This window comes from Rhinoraja longicauda, chromosome 8 (genome assembly GCF_053455715.1).
Source record: "Rhinoraja longicauda isolate Sanriku21f chromosome 8, sRhiLon1.1, whole genome shotgun sequence".
Lineage (NCBI taxonomy): Eukaryota > Metazoa > Chordata > Chondrichthyes > Rajiformes > Arhynchobatidae > Rhinoraja > Rhinoraja longicauda.
In genome coordinates this window covers 35842384-35858571 of record NC_135960.1, presented here as the reverse complement: position 1 = coordinate 35858571, position 16188 = coordinate 35842384, and the positions used below count along the sequence as shown (strand labels likewise).

Genomic DNA, 16188 nt, shown 5'->3' with positions numbered 1-16188 from the left:
CATAAAAAAGTCTCAGGCAAAAATATTTCTTTATACCCTCCCCACAGTAATCATAGACCATTGTCTGTTAAGAACACAGTATGTCAGTATCACAGCGGGAGACCGTTGAAATTGACAATCATTTCATATGAGATTTGTGCATTGATACTCCATTAAACATTGTAACATGCAGCCTCTAGTCATTTTATTTAAAATTACAGCAAAACAATAAGCTAAATGCTATTAGAAAGACCTTTTTCTTTTTGAAAATCCTGCAGGGGAAAACAAACATAGTTATTGCAAATCTGAAGTTCTCTAGCCCTTAACCACTTTTTCCTCATTGTCACAATTGATTTTCTAATACGATTTCTAATATGATAATAACACAACCATCACATTTTAGCAGGCCTACATGTACTATTGAAGGAGATTGTCAAGGGCAAAGAGGCAGCAGAAATGAGACATGCAAGAGGCAGGATAATATTCATTTTCTCTTTAAACTTACACTTCTAACTCCAAGGCAAAAGGTTAGCCCTACTTGGACTTAGGTTTGAAGAATGAAGTCAGCCATTGGAATGAAACATTTATTGTGCTTCCTTAATGAAGGAGGAAAGACAGTGGAATATTACCATCCAGGAAAAGAATGACCTCACCCATCGTAACTTGAACCAGGCCCTGAAACACTATCAGAAGAGTGCACTCTTGCCTGGACCAAATTTCTCACACCAACTGATTGTTCATTATATCATGAGACACATTTACATAACCATATTCAAATAAATTTCATACATTCTCCCACCGCAATCAATCACTGATCTTTCTACACTGCTGCTCAGGGGAGTATAAGTGGATACTGAAACTCCAAACATCTACCTTTCAGGACAAAGTCATGAATAAGGCTTCCTTTATTACAACCTAGAACAAGCAAGACTATTTTCTAGATTCACTGCACCATGTAATGATTTGAAATGTGCAGGGAGAGATTACAAATTAACTCTGTAAACCTTTGCTTTACAGTCCACCACTACAAAACGTGTTTATTCTAAATGATAAAATAAATGACAGAGATATTAACCTGTTCAGTGCCACCCCCTGTATACTTGGGTCAGAGTATATAAGTGAAAAAAAATCTTGGCAGCGAACAGGTTAAAGCTACTAAAGATGCCTCCATTGCCATTTTCTACACATTGAAAAGTCTCTGCAAAATTCCATTAAAGCTCAGAAATCAAAGCAATATTTTTCACATCAGCAACTCAAAAAGAAAGCAAACTGAATGCTAGCATTTATTTCAAGAGGCCTTGTATAGAAAAACAGGGATGTAATGCTGAGGCTCCAGAATGCGCTGGTAAGGCCGCATTTGGAATATTGTGAACAATTTTGGGCACCATATCTGAGGAAGGTTATGTTGGCTCTGGAGAGGGTTCAGAGGTTTACAAGAATTATCTCAGGAATGAGTAGGTAACCTGTGATGAGCATTTGTCGGCACTGGGCCTGTACTCACTGGAGTTTAGAAGAATGAGGGGGGACCTCATTGAAACTTACAGAATAATGAAAAGCTTGGATAGAGTGGATGTGGAGAGGATGTTTCCACTAGTGGGAGAATCTAGGAGCCGGGGTCATAACCTCAGAATTAAAGGACCATCTTTTAGGAAGAAGACGAGGAGAAATATATTTAGTCAGAGGGCGGTGAATCTGTGGAATTTGTTCCCACAGAAGGCTGTGGATGCCAAGTCAGTAGATATTTTTAAGGCAGAGATAGATAGATTCTTGATTAGTACAGGTTTCAAGGGTTATGGGGAGAAGGCAGAATGGGGTTAGGAGGGTGAGATAGATCAGCGGTGATTGAACGGCACATTAGACTTGATGGGCTTAATGGCGTAATTCTACTTCTATCACTTATGATCTAACTCGTAGGCATTTTGAAGAAACACCACGGAAAGTCATGAACTGTTTTTACATTGAGTCAAGGACTACAGTGCCCTGAAAATGAGCGTTTAACATTCCTACAGAGAGAAGATTGTCGCATAACTCCCAACTACACTGGGGCCCAAGCTAGAAAGTACAATATACTAGTTTACTGGACTAAATCATACTAACAATTAGCTGGCAGATCTACTGCATGGGAGTACAGAATACAATACATTTGATCTCTCGATCTAACCCTGCATTAACCATTCATTACAGGGGCACTCCATTTATTTACTACATTTTTTAAAGAATGAAGGATGTAACTCACCTTCCAATCTTCAGGGTGTATGAAAATCTTATGAACTTTGAAATCTGGCAATCGTTGCATAAGATAATCTGCCACCATTTCACACTTGGCACAATAAGGGCAATTTGTCCTCCCTGCAGCAAAAGAAACAAATCATAAACATTTTTAGGATCTGGACAAAAAAAATCAGAGGTCCTGTTTTTATGATCTAAACTCTATTCACTCTTTTACCACATTTTTTTCAGAACAACTAAAGGAATTTAAGTTTGCTGATCATTGGAAATGCATGCATGTACATCTTTAAAGTTTTAGAGCAACGTCCATGTCCATATCATCACAGTTTAAAGTGAATTATTATTGAGATGACCCCCCACGCCCCACAAAAAAAACCTTGTACAACATAAGCCCCTTTCTGGTCACACAGTACAATTGCCTGTAAATGATGTATATTACGGACCTGGGCTATATGGGTATTTCAGTTATCCACATGAAGATCCTATTTCAAATCGCTCTATCAGCACAGCTTTATAATTAATTCCTTATACCTTCATAAAATAGTACCGTACAGAAATAACCCCTTCAGCCCACACTGTCTATGCCAAACATGATGCCAAGACCAACTCTTACACTTTCAAGTCTGTCCAATCTATCCCTGTAGCTAATACCCCCTGAACCAGGCACCAAACTGATAAAGTGTGCAAGAAGGAACTGCAGATATTGGTTTGGCCCGCTGAGTTACTCCAGCTTTTTGTGTCTATCAAACTGATAAATCTCCTCTGCACCCTTTCCGAATCCTCCATATCCTTCCTGTATTAGGTTGACCAGAAATGCACGCAATATTCTGAATGAGCCTAACTAAAGCCCTATAAGTTTGCATCATGACTACCTGACTCATACACTCGATGTACCGACCAATTGAAGGCAAGCAAACCATATGCCTTCTTTACCACACTACCTACTTGTGTTGCCACTTTCAGGGAGTTATTGACTAGGATCCTAAGATCCCTCTGCAGATCAGTGTTGTTAAGAGTCTTGCCATTAATGATATATTTTCCCCTTACAATCAACCTCCCAAAGTGCAATACCTCACACTTAATCAGATTAAACTCCATCTGTTATTTCTCCAACTATTTCGGTGGCAGATCTATACCCTGCTGTATACATCCTCACATTCGTGATCCCAACCATCTTGGTGCCATCTACAAAATGACTAACCAACACATTTAAATTTACATTAATGTCATTAATAAATATCTCAAACAACAGACGTTGCAATACAGTTCCTTGCAGAACTCCACTAATCACAGACCTCCAGCCTGAATATTATTCTTCCACCACAATCCTCTGTCTTCTATCAATAAGACAGTTAATAATCCAAATGACCAAATCAATGTTAATCCAATGCATTTTAATCCTGCATCAAACTACCATGAAGGACTTTATCAAATGCATTACTAAAATCCAACATTCTATCCCCATCGATCACCTTCATCGCCTCTTCAAAAAACTTGATCTGGTTAGTAAGGTATGACCTGTTTTGTACAAAGCTAATTCATCAATTCTCTTCCAAATGGGAGTAAATCCTATCCCGTAGAATCTCTCCAATAGCTTCACTATCACTGAGGTGAGGCTCACCGGCCTATAATTCTCTGGATTCTCTCTTTTCTTCTCAGACAAATGAACAACATTAGCTACCCTTCAGTTCTTCAGGACCTCAATCTGTGGCTAGAGAAGATGCAAAGATATTTGTCAACACTCCCACAATCTTCGAGAATTACTGATCCTCACCTATACCTTTCCATCACTCCCTCCAATAGCTAATCTACTACTTTAGTTGTCAACCCCCTGCCAATCCCATTTAAACTCTTCTGAGTGGCACCAGCAAACCTCCCTTCAAGGATATTGGTCCCCTTCTAGTTTAGGTGCAACTTGTCCCTCTTGTACAGGTGACTTGAGCCCCAGCCTCCACACTAAAATCTCAAGATCAAGATCAAGATAGCTTTATTTGTCATCCAATATTGGACGAAATTCGGTCACCCACAGTCCAACAATAAAAGCATTAAATAGGCATTCAATAGTCCTAGTGTTAAATTCCTTACCCTTACCCTGCTGCCTCTTCTAGCTGGTGGTAGCCAGTGCCATCTTCTTCGCTGTCATGTGCTGAGGCAGCAGGGCGATGGCCACGGATGCCAACAGGCACATCAGGAAAGCTGGCTCAATCCAGTTGGATTTATGGGAGGTGGTCTAGGAGGGGAGCATGCTCCTCAAACTGCGGAGCATCTTGGACCCCCTACATGACACACTGGTCAATAATCTGAGGAGGACCTTCAGCAACAGACTGGTTCCATCAAGATGCAGTACAGAACCGCGACAGGAGATCCTTCTTCCCTGTGACGATCAAACTGTATAACTTCTTCCCCTTCTGTGGTGGGGTAGACTGACTCCCCTCCCCAATCTATTCACATCCCCAATCCTTTCCACACGTCACTTTAATTTCATGTTTCAAGTATGAAACTCCACCAGCTAGGCCTCAGCTCGTCGTTATGCGACTGGATTCTGGACTTCTTGATGGAGCAACCGCAGGCAGTGAGAATGGGCCCGCACCTGTCCTCCACTATCATCCTGAGTACCGGCACACCACAGGGCTGTGTTTTGAGCCCCATGCTCTACTCCCTATTCACACACGACTGTGTTCCTGCATTCGACACCAACACCATTGTCAAGTTTGCAGATGACACAACGGTGATCGGGCTGATCGCCAATGGTGATGAAACAAACTACAGGGCGGAGGTGCAGAACCTGGCAGATAACAACCTGTCCCTAAACTCCTCCAAGACCAAGGAGCTGATCATCAACTTCCGTAGATCACACAACGGGGAATACGCTCCGATCTTTATCAATGGGGACAATGTGGAGAGAGTGTCCAGCTACAAGTTTCTGGGCACTCATATTTCGGAGGATCTCACATGGTCCACTAACACCGCTGCGCTGGTCAAGAAGGCGCAGCAACGACTGTTCTACCTGAGAACACTGAAAAAGTCTGGTCTACCCCAACAGCTGCTGACGACCTTCTACTGCTGCACCATAGAGAGCATCCTAACGCATGGCATCCCTATGTGGTATCTCAGCTGCACGGAGGCAGAGAGGAGAGCTCTTCAGCAGGTAGTCCATAGAGCTCAGAAGACTATCGGAACACAGCTACCAGCCTTGGAGGGCATCTGCAACACACGATGCCTCAGAAAAGCCACCAGCATCCACAAAGACTCCTCACACCCCTGCAATAGTCTGTTCAAAATTCTACCATCAGGCAAACGCTACAAGGCCTTCTACGCCCGCACCTCCGGACTCAGGATCAGCTTCATCACCAGGGCCATAGCTGCTATGAACCGGTCCTGCTGAGCCGGATGGTCACATCGCACAGTGAACCGGCACAGACCTACTTGAACTTTATTCTGTTTTAAAACTGTTTCTAATTTTGTTTGAAATTTTCTTTCAGTCTGAAGAAGGGTCTCGACCCGAAACGTCACCCATTCCTTCTCTCCCGAGATGCTGCCTGACCTGCTGAGTTACTCCAGCATTTTGTGAATAAATCTAATTTTGTTTCACTGGGTTGTCTAAATTTATACTGATTAGCTAATTAATTTATTGCATCGTATGGAAGGCGCATTCCCAGTCTCGTTGTACCCCTGTACAATGACAATAAAGATATATTGTATTGTATCTTGTCGTTTATGACTGTTGGCAGATCAATTTCCCTCCTGGGATAAATAAAGTTCTATCGCATCGTATCGTTCTAAAGCCCTTCGCTCTTGTACTTCTTAAATGTGGGTGGAGTAGAAGCTAAAACGCGAATTGTAGCTACCTGTCCGCAGATTTCGCCTCAGTTAACATTCACAGACAAATCCCACTCACCTGCCACCACAAACTTCGCCATTTTGTATGCAGCGTTGCCAGGCAACGGCAGCCGCCGGCCGGCCGGCCGGACCCAAATGGCGGTGACACGGACGCGGACACGGACCGCCCATTGCCTTCCTTCGGCCAACACTCTGATCCCCACTTCAAAGAGCAGTACAAAGAAAAACCACAAGGCCGAGCCACAATCCCAAAGTCCTCAAATCAGAGGGACGTCTGAACTTTTTCCAACCCTTCGTCTTTAAAGGTTTCTTTTTTTGAATTGAATGGAACAAAACGGTCATAGTGCCGGACTAGCATATTTTCAGGATAGACATTAAATGCTGGAGTAACTCAGCGGGTCAGGCAGCATCTCTGGAGAAATGGAAGCGGTGACGTTTGGGACTGCTCTCCAGAGATGCTGCCTGATCCGCTGATCCACGCCAGCATTTTGTGTCAGTCCTCGGTTTAAACCAGCATCTGCAGTTCATCCCTACAAATTCAGGACAGTTGGATGTTATTTTTTTAAACCCTCCAACGCACTATTCATTCACTTTCTTTGAGGTGTTACATAGTAGAATGATAAACATTCCTGTGAATCTCGTAAATTTTAAGGGCTCGTCGGAACCTGGGCTCGGGCAAGTTTGGCAAGGAGCACGAGGTATTGATGCGTTGGAAGGGAGTGCAGGAACTGAAACCCTGGTGAGTCAGAAGGGAGTGCAGCAAACATCACCTGGTGAGCCACACACCAAATCGTTTAGATTTCTGAATATGTGTAGGAAGCTGATTTAAACCGAAGATAGACCCAAAATGCTGGAGTAACTCAGCGGGACAGGCAGCATCTCTGGAAGAAGGGTCTCACCCAAAACATCACCCGTTCCTTCTCCCCAGAGATGCTGCCTGTCCCATTGAGTTACTCCAGCATTTTGTGTCCAGGATTTCTGAATAGTTGGTTAGCACACAACAAAAGTTTTTCACTGTACCTCTGTACCCGTGACAATAAACTAAACTAAACTAAAAATAACTGAGTACTCTTGGCCCTGGGGAGAAAATTTTGAATTCAAGTCACACATGAGTTCAGACCACAAAATCTATGCTGACACTCCAAGTGATGCACTAATAAAGTACCATCTTTATGCTAATAGTTTAAAACAAGACTATCAGCTCTTTCTGTTAGATATAAAAGATCTCACGCACTTTGGTAAGTCTTGCACTCATCAAAGGCACAATATAAATATAAATAGAAGTCTTACTTTATTTCTCATGTGTAGTTAGGAACTGCAGATGCTGGTTCAAAAAAAATATAGACACAAAATGCTGGAGTAACTCAGTGGGTCAGGCAGCATCTCTGGAGAAATGGAATAAATGACATTTTGGGTCAGAACCCTTCTTCGGACTGAAAGATAGAGACGGCCAGAACAAAACAGGACCAACAACAGATGACCTCCGGAAGGGTGGAGTCGATAATGGCCCATTGTTGCCTGGGGAAGATGTCATAATGACAGGGATACATGTGGAACAGTGGAACTAGTACGATGACTGGGGTTTCAATTTGGTTTATTGTCACATGTACCGAGGTACAGTGAAGAGCTTTTGCTATGTGCTATCCAGTCAGCTGAAAGACAATACATGATTACAATCGAGCTATTTACAATGACAATAACATTTAGTGCAAGGTAATGTCAGCAAAGTCTGATCAAGGATAGTCCGAGGGTCACCAATGAGGTAGATAGTAGTTCAGCACTGCTCTCTGGTAGTGGTAAGATGATTCAGTTGTCTAATAACAGCTGGGAAGAAAATGTCCCTGAATCTGGAGGTTTGTATTTTCATAAGAAGAGGGAGTGCCCAGGGTGCGACTCGTCCTTGATTATGGGTAGGGTAAGGGGGGGGGGGGGGGGGGGGAAGAATGCAGGAGTTACTTGAAATGAGAGAAATCAACGCTAATATCGCTGGGTTGTAAGCTGCCCAAGCGAAATATGAGATGCTGTTCCTTCAATTTGCGTCATTCTGAACATGGAGGAGACCCAGGACAGAAAGGTCAGTATGGGAGCGAGAAGTTAAAATGTTTGGCAACTGGGAGATCGTGTATGCCAAAGATGGCAACCGGTGTATCCGGTGCTCCCGGTGTGGGCTTCTATATATATATATATATATATATAAACTGTATATATATCAGCAATTTCTCTTTTGGTTTACTTCAGTCTTTCACTTGGTTACAGTTTAGAGATCCACCAGATGGAGCTGTGGGCGGACTTATACTTTTCGTTATGTCTGCATGTAGGGATAGAATTTTGTTTGCACCGAATTGTTTATTCCAACACCACATAATTGAAAATTGACTTTACCTAAGCAAAAAACAGTAGTGAGCTCTTCCGAGATGTTTGGAATCCCTCCAGAAATTTGGTACCACCCAGCTTGAATTTCTGTAAAGGGCAAGGACCTTAGAAATGTTGCTGAACAGAATGATATCGGGATGCAAGTTCATAGCTCCCTGAAAGTGGTGACACAGGTGGATAGGGTAGTGAAGAAGGCATTTAGCTCACTTGCCTTCCTTCATAGGTAGGGGTATTCAGTGGAAGAGTTGCAGCATATAAGACATTGTTTAGACCATACTTGGAATATTGTGTGCAGGGATGAGGGTCAAATTCAGGAAAATGGTATTGACATAGAAAGGGATCTCAGTTGGCATGGATGAGTCAGGCTGAAGAGCCTGTTCACATGCTGTATGACTCTATTAGAGCAGGCCCCCACATAAACTGGAAATTATTAAGTGTGTAGCTGAAACAGATACCAGAATGTCTCCTTCAGCCACAATGGAATATTCTTGATCTCATGTTCTTGTGCCAGCGGGTGTCACTCTTAGGCTTTGAGTCTGAACATTTCTGTCCACACCGTATTGATCTAGATTTACTTTTAGAGATGGATTTGAGGTTCTTCTCATGTCCTAGAGAAAGTCAGATACAAATATAAAGCAAGTAATATGATGGCTTGCAGTTACTGATTGCCAAACTGGTGTAGACAATCAATCCTGATGCAGGGTCCCGACCTGAAATGTCAACCATCCCTTTGCCTGCACAGATGCTGTTTGACCTGTTTTTTTTGCTACACATTCCAGGAATGTGCAGTTTATTATGTTTCCAATCAGTTATTTTACATTACATTATTTTGTCTTGTCTTGTGGGATGCTTTAACCAGATAATTACAAATGTAACATGACATGGCACACAAAGGAGATTTAAAGCTATGTAATTCTGATTCATATAAAAGCACAAGAAAACGAGAGATGGAGATGGCCATTTAAGCCTGCCCCACCATTCAATATGACCATGACTGATCTGCCCCAGGCCTCATCTCCACTTCAATGCCAGTTCCCTAATCTTTCAAAAGTCTATTTATTTATAAGGCAAAGTGTGGCAATAAAGGGGGCTTTTTCTGGTTGGCTGCCAGTGACTAGCGGAGTTCTGCAGGGGTCGGTGTTGGGGCTGTTATTCATCACGTTGTTGTATGTTAATGATTTGGATGAGGGGATTGAAGGCTTTGTGGCAAAGTTTGCAGATGATACGAAAATAGGTGGAGGGGCAGGTAGTGTAGAGTAAGCAAATAGTGTAGAGACTCCGCAGAAGGACTTGGACAGGTTGGGAGAGTGGGAAGAGAATTGGCAGATGGAATATGGTGACGCAAAACTGTGTAGTCATGTATTTTGGTAGTAGGAATAAAGACCTTTTTTTCTAAATGGGGAGAGAATCCAGAAACGAAGGTGCAAAGGGACTTGGGAATGCTGGTGCAGGATTCCCAAACTGTTAATTTGCAAGTTGAATTTGTAGCAAGGAAGGCAAACACAATTATTTCAAGAGGGCTAGAATACAAAAATAGGGATGTAATGCTGAGGCTCTATAAGGCGATGGCCAGACTGCATTTGGAGTATTGTGAGCAATTGTGGGCACCATATCTGAGGAAGGATGTGCTAGCACTGGAGAGGGTCTAGAGGAGGTTTCGAAGAATGATCCCTGGAACGAGTGCGTTATCATATGAGCGTTTGATGGCCCTGGGCCTGTACTCACTGGAGTTTAGAAAGATGAGGGATAAACTTACCGAATAGTGAAAGGCTTGTGAAAGGATGTTTCCACTAGTGGGAGAGTCATAGCCTCAGAATTAAAAGACTTTCCTTTAGGAAGGAGATGTGGAATTTCTTTAGTTAGAGGGTGGTGAATCTTTGGAATTCTTTGCCACAGAAGGCTGTGGAGGCCAAGTCAATGAACATTTTTAAGGCAGAGATAGATAGATTTTTGATTAGTATGGATGTCAAACCATATAACCATATTCAAGAGATTCAAGATTCAAGATTCAAGATAGCTTTATTTGTCATCCAAAAAAGTTTTTTGGACGAAATTCAGTCACCCACAGTCCAACAATAAAAGCACTAAAATAGGCAGATTACACAATAAAGCATTAAAATAGGCAAATTACACAACCCCAAAAACACACAAAAAAAGAAACATCCATCACAGTGAGTCTCCTCCAGTCCTCTCCTCACTGTGATGGAAGGCCACAATGTCTTTTCCCTTCCCCTGCCGTCTTCTCCCGCGGTCAGGCTGTTGTGGTTCCAGGCCGCGCCGGACGGTCCGCAACGGGCCGACCCAAGCCCCGCGATCCGGGGCGGGCGAACACGCTGCCGCTGTTGCTGCACGTCGGGGCGGTCGTGGCTCCCGTCATTGAAGCCCCCACCCAGCAGAGAAAAATCCTGCGGCCTATTTTAGGCCACGCCGGACGGTGAAATGTCCGCGACCCAAGCCCCGCGATCCGGGGCGGGCGAACACGCTGCCGCTGCCAGAGCTCCCGATGTCGGCATTCACGCGGCCCGAGCCTAAGGCGAGTCGCAGCCGCTCCCGCAGCCTCCGAAGACGGCCGGCTCCGCTGATGGTAAGTCCGATCCGCGGGCTCTGCGAACCAGAGCCCTGGAGGCCGCCAGCTCCAGGAGTTGGGCCGATGGTAGGCCGCAGCAGGAACGGAGACAACACCCAGAAAACAAAGGTCGGTTCTCCGTTCGGAAGGGACACATATTTACAATTTTACAGTTCCCCCCCTCCCCCTCCCCCCCCACCCACACCCACACATAGTACACAAACACAAAAACACATCACATCGACAATTAAGACACACAAAAAACAACAAAGCACAAAGACAAATGGACCGCAGGTAAGCCGCAGCTGCTATGGCAGCGCCGCCGCCTATAACAACTACAGCACGGAAACAGGCCCGTTCGGCCCTACCAGTCCACGCCGACCACTGCCTCTGACCTAGTCTCATCCACCTGCTCTCAGACCATAACCCTCTAATCCCCTCTTATCCATATACCTATCCAATTTACTCTTAAATAATAAAATCGAGCCTGCCTCCACCACTTCCACCGGAAGCCCATTCCATACAGCCACCACCCTCTGAGTAAAGAAGTTACCCCTCATGTTACCCCTAAACTTTTGTCCCTCAATTCTGAAGCTATGTCCCCTTGTTGGAATCTTCCCCACTCTCAAAGGGAAAAGCCTACCCACGTCAACTCTGTCCGTCCCTCTTAAAATTTTAAAAACCTCTATCAAGTCCCCCCTCAACCTTCTACGCTCCAAAGAATAAAGACCCAACCTGTTCAACCTCCCTCTGTAGCTTAAGTGCTGAAACCCAGGCAACATTCTAGTAAATCTCCTCTGTACCCTCTCCATTTTGTCGACATCCTTCCTATAATTTGGCGACCAGAACTGCACACCATACTCCAGATTCGGCCTCACCAATGCCCTGTACAATTTTAACATTACATCCCAACTTCTATATTCGATGCTCTGATTTATAAAGGCAAGCATACCAAACGCCTTCTTCACCACCCTATCCACATGAGATTCCACCTTCAGGGAACAATGCACAGTTATTCCCAGATCCCTCTGTTCCACTGCATTCCTCAATTCCCTACCATTTACCCTGTACATCCTATTTTGATTTGTCCTACCAAAATGCAGCACCTCACACTTATCAGCATTAAACTCCATCTGCCATCTTTCAGCCCACCCTTCCAAATGGCCCAAGTCTCTCTGTAGACTTTGAAACTCTACTTCATTATTAACTACACCACCTATCTTAGTATCATCTGCATATTTACTAATCCAATTTGCCACACCATCATCCAGATCATTAATGTAAATGACAAACAACAGTGGACCCAACACAGATCCTTGGGGTACTCCACTAGACACTGGCCTCCAACCTGACATACAATTGTCAACCATTACCCTCTGGTATCTCCCATTCAGCCATTGGTGAATCCATCTTGCAACCTCACTATTAATACCCAACTATTTAACCTTCTTAATCAACCTTCCATGTGGAACCTTGTCAAATGCCTTACTGAAGTCCATATAGACAACATCCATAGCCTTGCCCTTATCAATTTCCCTGGTAACCTCTTCAAAAAATTCAAGAAGATTAGTCAAACATGACCTTCCAGGCACAAATCCATGTTGACTGTTTCTAATCAGGCCTTGTTTATCCAAATAATTATATATATTGTCCCTAAGTATCTTTTCCATTAATTTTCCCACCACAGACGTCAAACTAACAGGTCTATAATTGCTAGGTTTACTTTTAGAACCTTTTTTAAACAAAGGCACAACATGCGCAATGCGCCAATCTTCCGGCACCATCCCCGTTTCTAATGACGTTTGAAATATTTCCGACATAGCCCCTGCTATTTCTGCACTAACTTCCCTCAATGTCCTAGGGAATATCCTATCAGGACCTGGAGACTTATCCACTTTTATATTTTTCAAAAGTGTCCGTACCTCCTCTTCTTTAATCCTCATAATTTCCATCACTAATCTACTTGTTTCGCTTACCTCACATAATTCTATATCCTTCTCCTCGGTGAATACCGAAGAAAAGAAATTGTTTAATATCTCCCCCATTTCTTCCGGCTCAGCACATAGCTGTCCACTCTGACTCTCTAATGGACCAATTTTATCCCTCGCTATCCTTTTGCTATTGACATATCTGTAGAACCCCTTGGGGTTTACTTTTACATTACTTGCCAAAGCAGCCTCATATCTTTTTTTCGCTTTTCTAATTTCCTTCTTAAGATTCCTTTTACATTCCTCAAGAACCTAATTTACTCCCTGCCGCTTATATTTATTGTATATCTCCCTCTTTTTCCGAACCAAGTGTTCAAGTTCCCTGGAAAACCACGGCTCTTTCAAATTATTATTCTTTCCTTTCCACCGAACAGGGACATAAAGACTCTGTACTCTCAAAATTTCACCTTTAAATATCCTCCATTTCTCTATTATATCCTTTTCATAAAACAAAAAGTCCCATTTCACTCCTTTTAAATCCTTTCTCATCTCCTCAAAATTAGCCTTTCTCCAATCCAAAATCTCAACCCTTGGTCCAGATTTGACCTTCTCCATAATTATATTGAAACTAATGGCATTGTGATCACTAGACCCAAAGTGCTCCTCAACACATACCTCCGTCACCTGACCCGCCTCATTTCCCAACAGGAGGTCCAACACTGCCCCTTCTCTGGTAGGTACCTCTACGTATTGCTGCAAAAAACTATCCTGCACACATTTTACAAACTCCAAACCATCCAGTCCTTTAACAGAATGTGATTCCCAGTCTATGTACGGAAAATTGAAATCACCCACAATCACTACTCTGTGCTTACTACTAATATCTGCTATCTCCTTTGTTATGCTCTGGGGCACACAGGAACTGGACTCAAACGCACGACTCACACACAAGAGTCAATTTGGAGAAAATAAAGGCGTTCTTTAATTTTCACATTTTGAATATTATATCCTTTTCATAAAACAAAAAGTCGAACCAATTCGAACCAAAAACTCTAAACTTACTCAGCTACAAAAACATTAGTTACAAAAATTACTTACTAGCTATACTACGACCGAGAACACATGAATCACAAGACGAACTGGCACAGGACAAAGGGAGGCGTGGACTATATATACATGAGGTAAGGGCACACAGGTGGAAACAATCAAGGCGGGGCTGACAATTACAATGGCAGGAAGTCAAGGGACCTGAAATGAGAATCTAAACACAGAACATGACACAAGACTAACAGATGTGACGGGACATTACATCCTTACATATTTGCTCTTCCAATTCTCGTTCCCTATTTGGCGGTCTATAATACACCCCTATAAGTGTTGCTAAACCGTTCTCATTTCTGAGTTCCACCCAAACAGCCTCCCTAATCGAGCCTTCTAGTCTGTCCTGCCTGACAAGCAATGCAACACCCCTACCTCTTGCCCCTCCGATTCTATCACATCTGAAACAATGAAATCCTGGAATATTTAATTGCCAATCGCAACCCTCCTGCAACCATGTTTCACTGATCGCCACAACATCATACTTCCAGATGTCAATCCAGGCTCTAAGCTCATCCACCTTTCTTACAATGCTCCTAGCATTAAAATATACACATTTAAGGGACCCATCATTTCTTATTCTCAGTTTATTTCTTTTCACTTCTTTCTCTCCTACATATTGGGTCTGAGTGTTTCCCTTTTCTGCCTCCTGCCTCACACACTGCCTATGAGCTATCTGTGTTTGAGTCCCTCCCCCCAACCGTACTAGTTTAAAGTCTCCGCAATTACCTTAGCAAATCTCCCCGCCAGGATATTGGTTCCTCTCAGGTTCAGATGCAACCCGTCCTTTTTGTACAGGTCATACTTCCCCCAGAAGAGGTCCCAATGATCCAGAAACTTGAATCCCTGCTCCCTGCACCAGTTCCTCAGCCACGTATTTATCCTCCACCTCACTCCATTCCTATTCTCACTATCGCGTGGCACAGGCAGTAAGCCTGAGATTATTGCTTTGGAAGTCCTTTTTTTTAACTCTCTTCCTAGCCCCCTAAATTCTCCTTTCAGGACCTCTTCCCTTATCCTACCTATATTGTTGGTACCTATATGTACCACGACCTCTGGCTCCTCTCCCTCCCCTTTCAGGATATCCTGGACATGCTCAGACACATCCCGGACACCGGCACCAGGGAGGCAAACCACCATCCGGGTCTCCCGACTGCATCCACAGAATCGCCTATCTGACCCCCTCACTATAGAGTCCCGTATTACTATCGCTCTCTTCTTCCTTTCCCTACCCTTCTGAGCAACAGGGCCGGACTCCTTGCCAGAGGCCCGGGCACCGTCGCTGCCCCCAGGTAGGCTGTTCCCCCCACAGTACTTAAACAGGAGTACTTATTTCCAAGGGGTACAGCCACCGGGGTACTCTCTAGTCCCTGCCCCTGCTCCTTGCCCCCCCCTAACCGTGACCCACTTGTCTACCTCCCGTGGTCTTGGTGTGACCACCTCTCTGTAACTCCTCTCTATAACCTCCTCACTCTCCCTGACCAGACGGAGGTCATCAATCTGCCGCTCCAGGTTCCTAATACGGTCCCTTAGGAGCCCCATCTCGTCGCACCTGGCGCAGATGTGGATGTCTGGAAGACTATCAGACTCCCAAATTCCCCACATCCGACACCCAGAACAATAAACTGCCCTGGCACTCATACTCCCCAAACAAAGCCCCGTGCTCGGTTTCTAAACCTACCGCCCGGCCGCTGCTCCAACCGCTCCAACCGCCCACCCAAAAGAACTGAGTGATCTCCTGGGAGAGGCGATAAACCGGATAAAAAACCCAGGCCAATTTGGGAAAAAAAATCCGGGAAATTCCTCTCCGACCCCAAGCTAGGCGATCGAAACTTGTCCGGGAGATCACACAGGTCTTACTCCTTACTATCCCCACACAATACTTCCCAAGCAACACAGCTTGGTGCTGCTGCTGCTACTGCTGCTGCTGCTGATTGCTGCTGCTGCCGCAGTCGGGAGACCCGGATGGTGGTTTGCCTCCCTGGTGCCGGTCTCCGGGATCTTCTCCCCTCAAAGGTTAAGGGGAGAACACAGGAGAATGGGGTTTAGGAGGAGAGATAGATCAGCCATGATTGAATGACCTAATTCTGCTCCAATCAATTATGACCTTATTTTCCTTTAAAAACCTCTAATGATCCAGCCTCTACTGCTCTCCAAGTGAAAGAATCCAGCAGG

The 16188-nt window shown here is 44.1% G+C and overlaps 1 protein-coding gene across 1 annotated transcript in view; it reads right to left on the bottom strand.

The window, feature by feature from the left end:
* The window catches only part of LOC144595851 (putative malate dehydrogenase 1B), a 68557-nt gene that overhangs the window by 42944 nt on the left and 9425 nt on the right, over positions 1 to 16188 (bottom strand). The window contains exon 2 of the mRNA XM_078403645.1: positions 2216 to 2328. Coding sequence (XP_078259771.1) covers positions 2216 to 2293 — 78 coding nt within the window. The 5' untranslated portion in view covers positions 2294 to 2328. The remainder of the gene's footprint in view (positions 1 to 2215; positions 2329 to 16188) is intronic.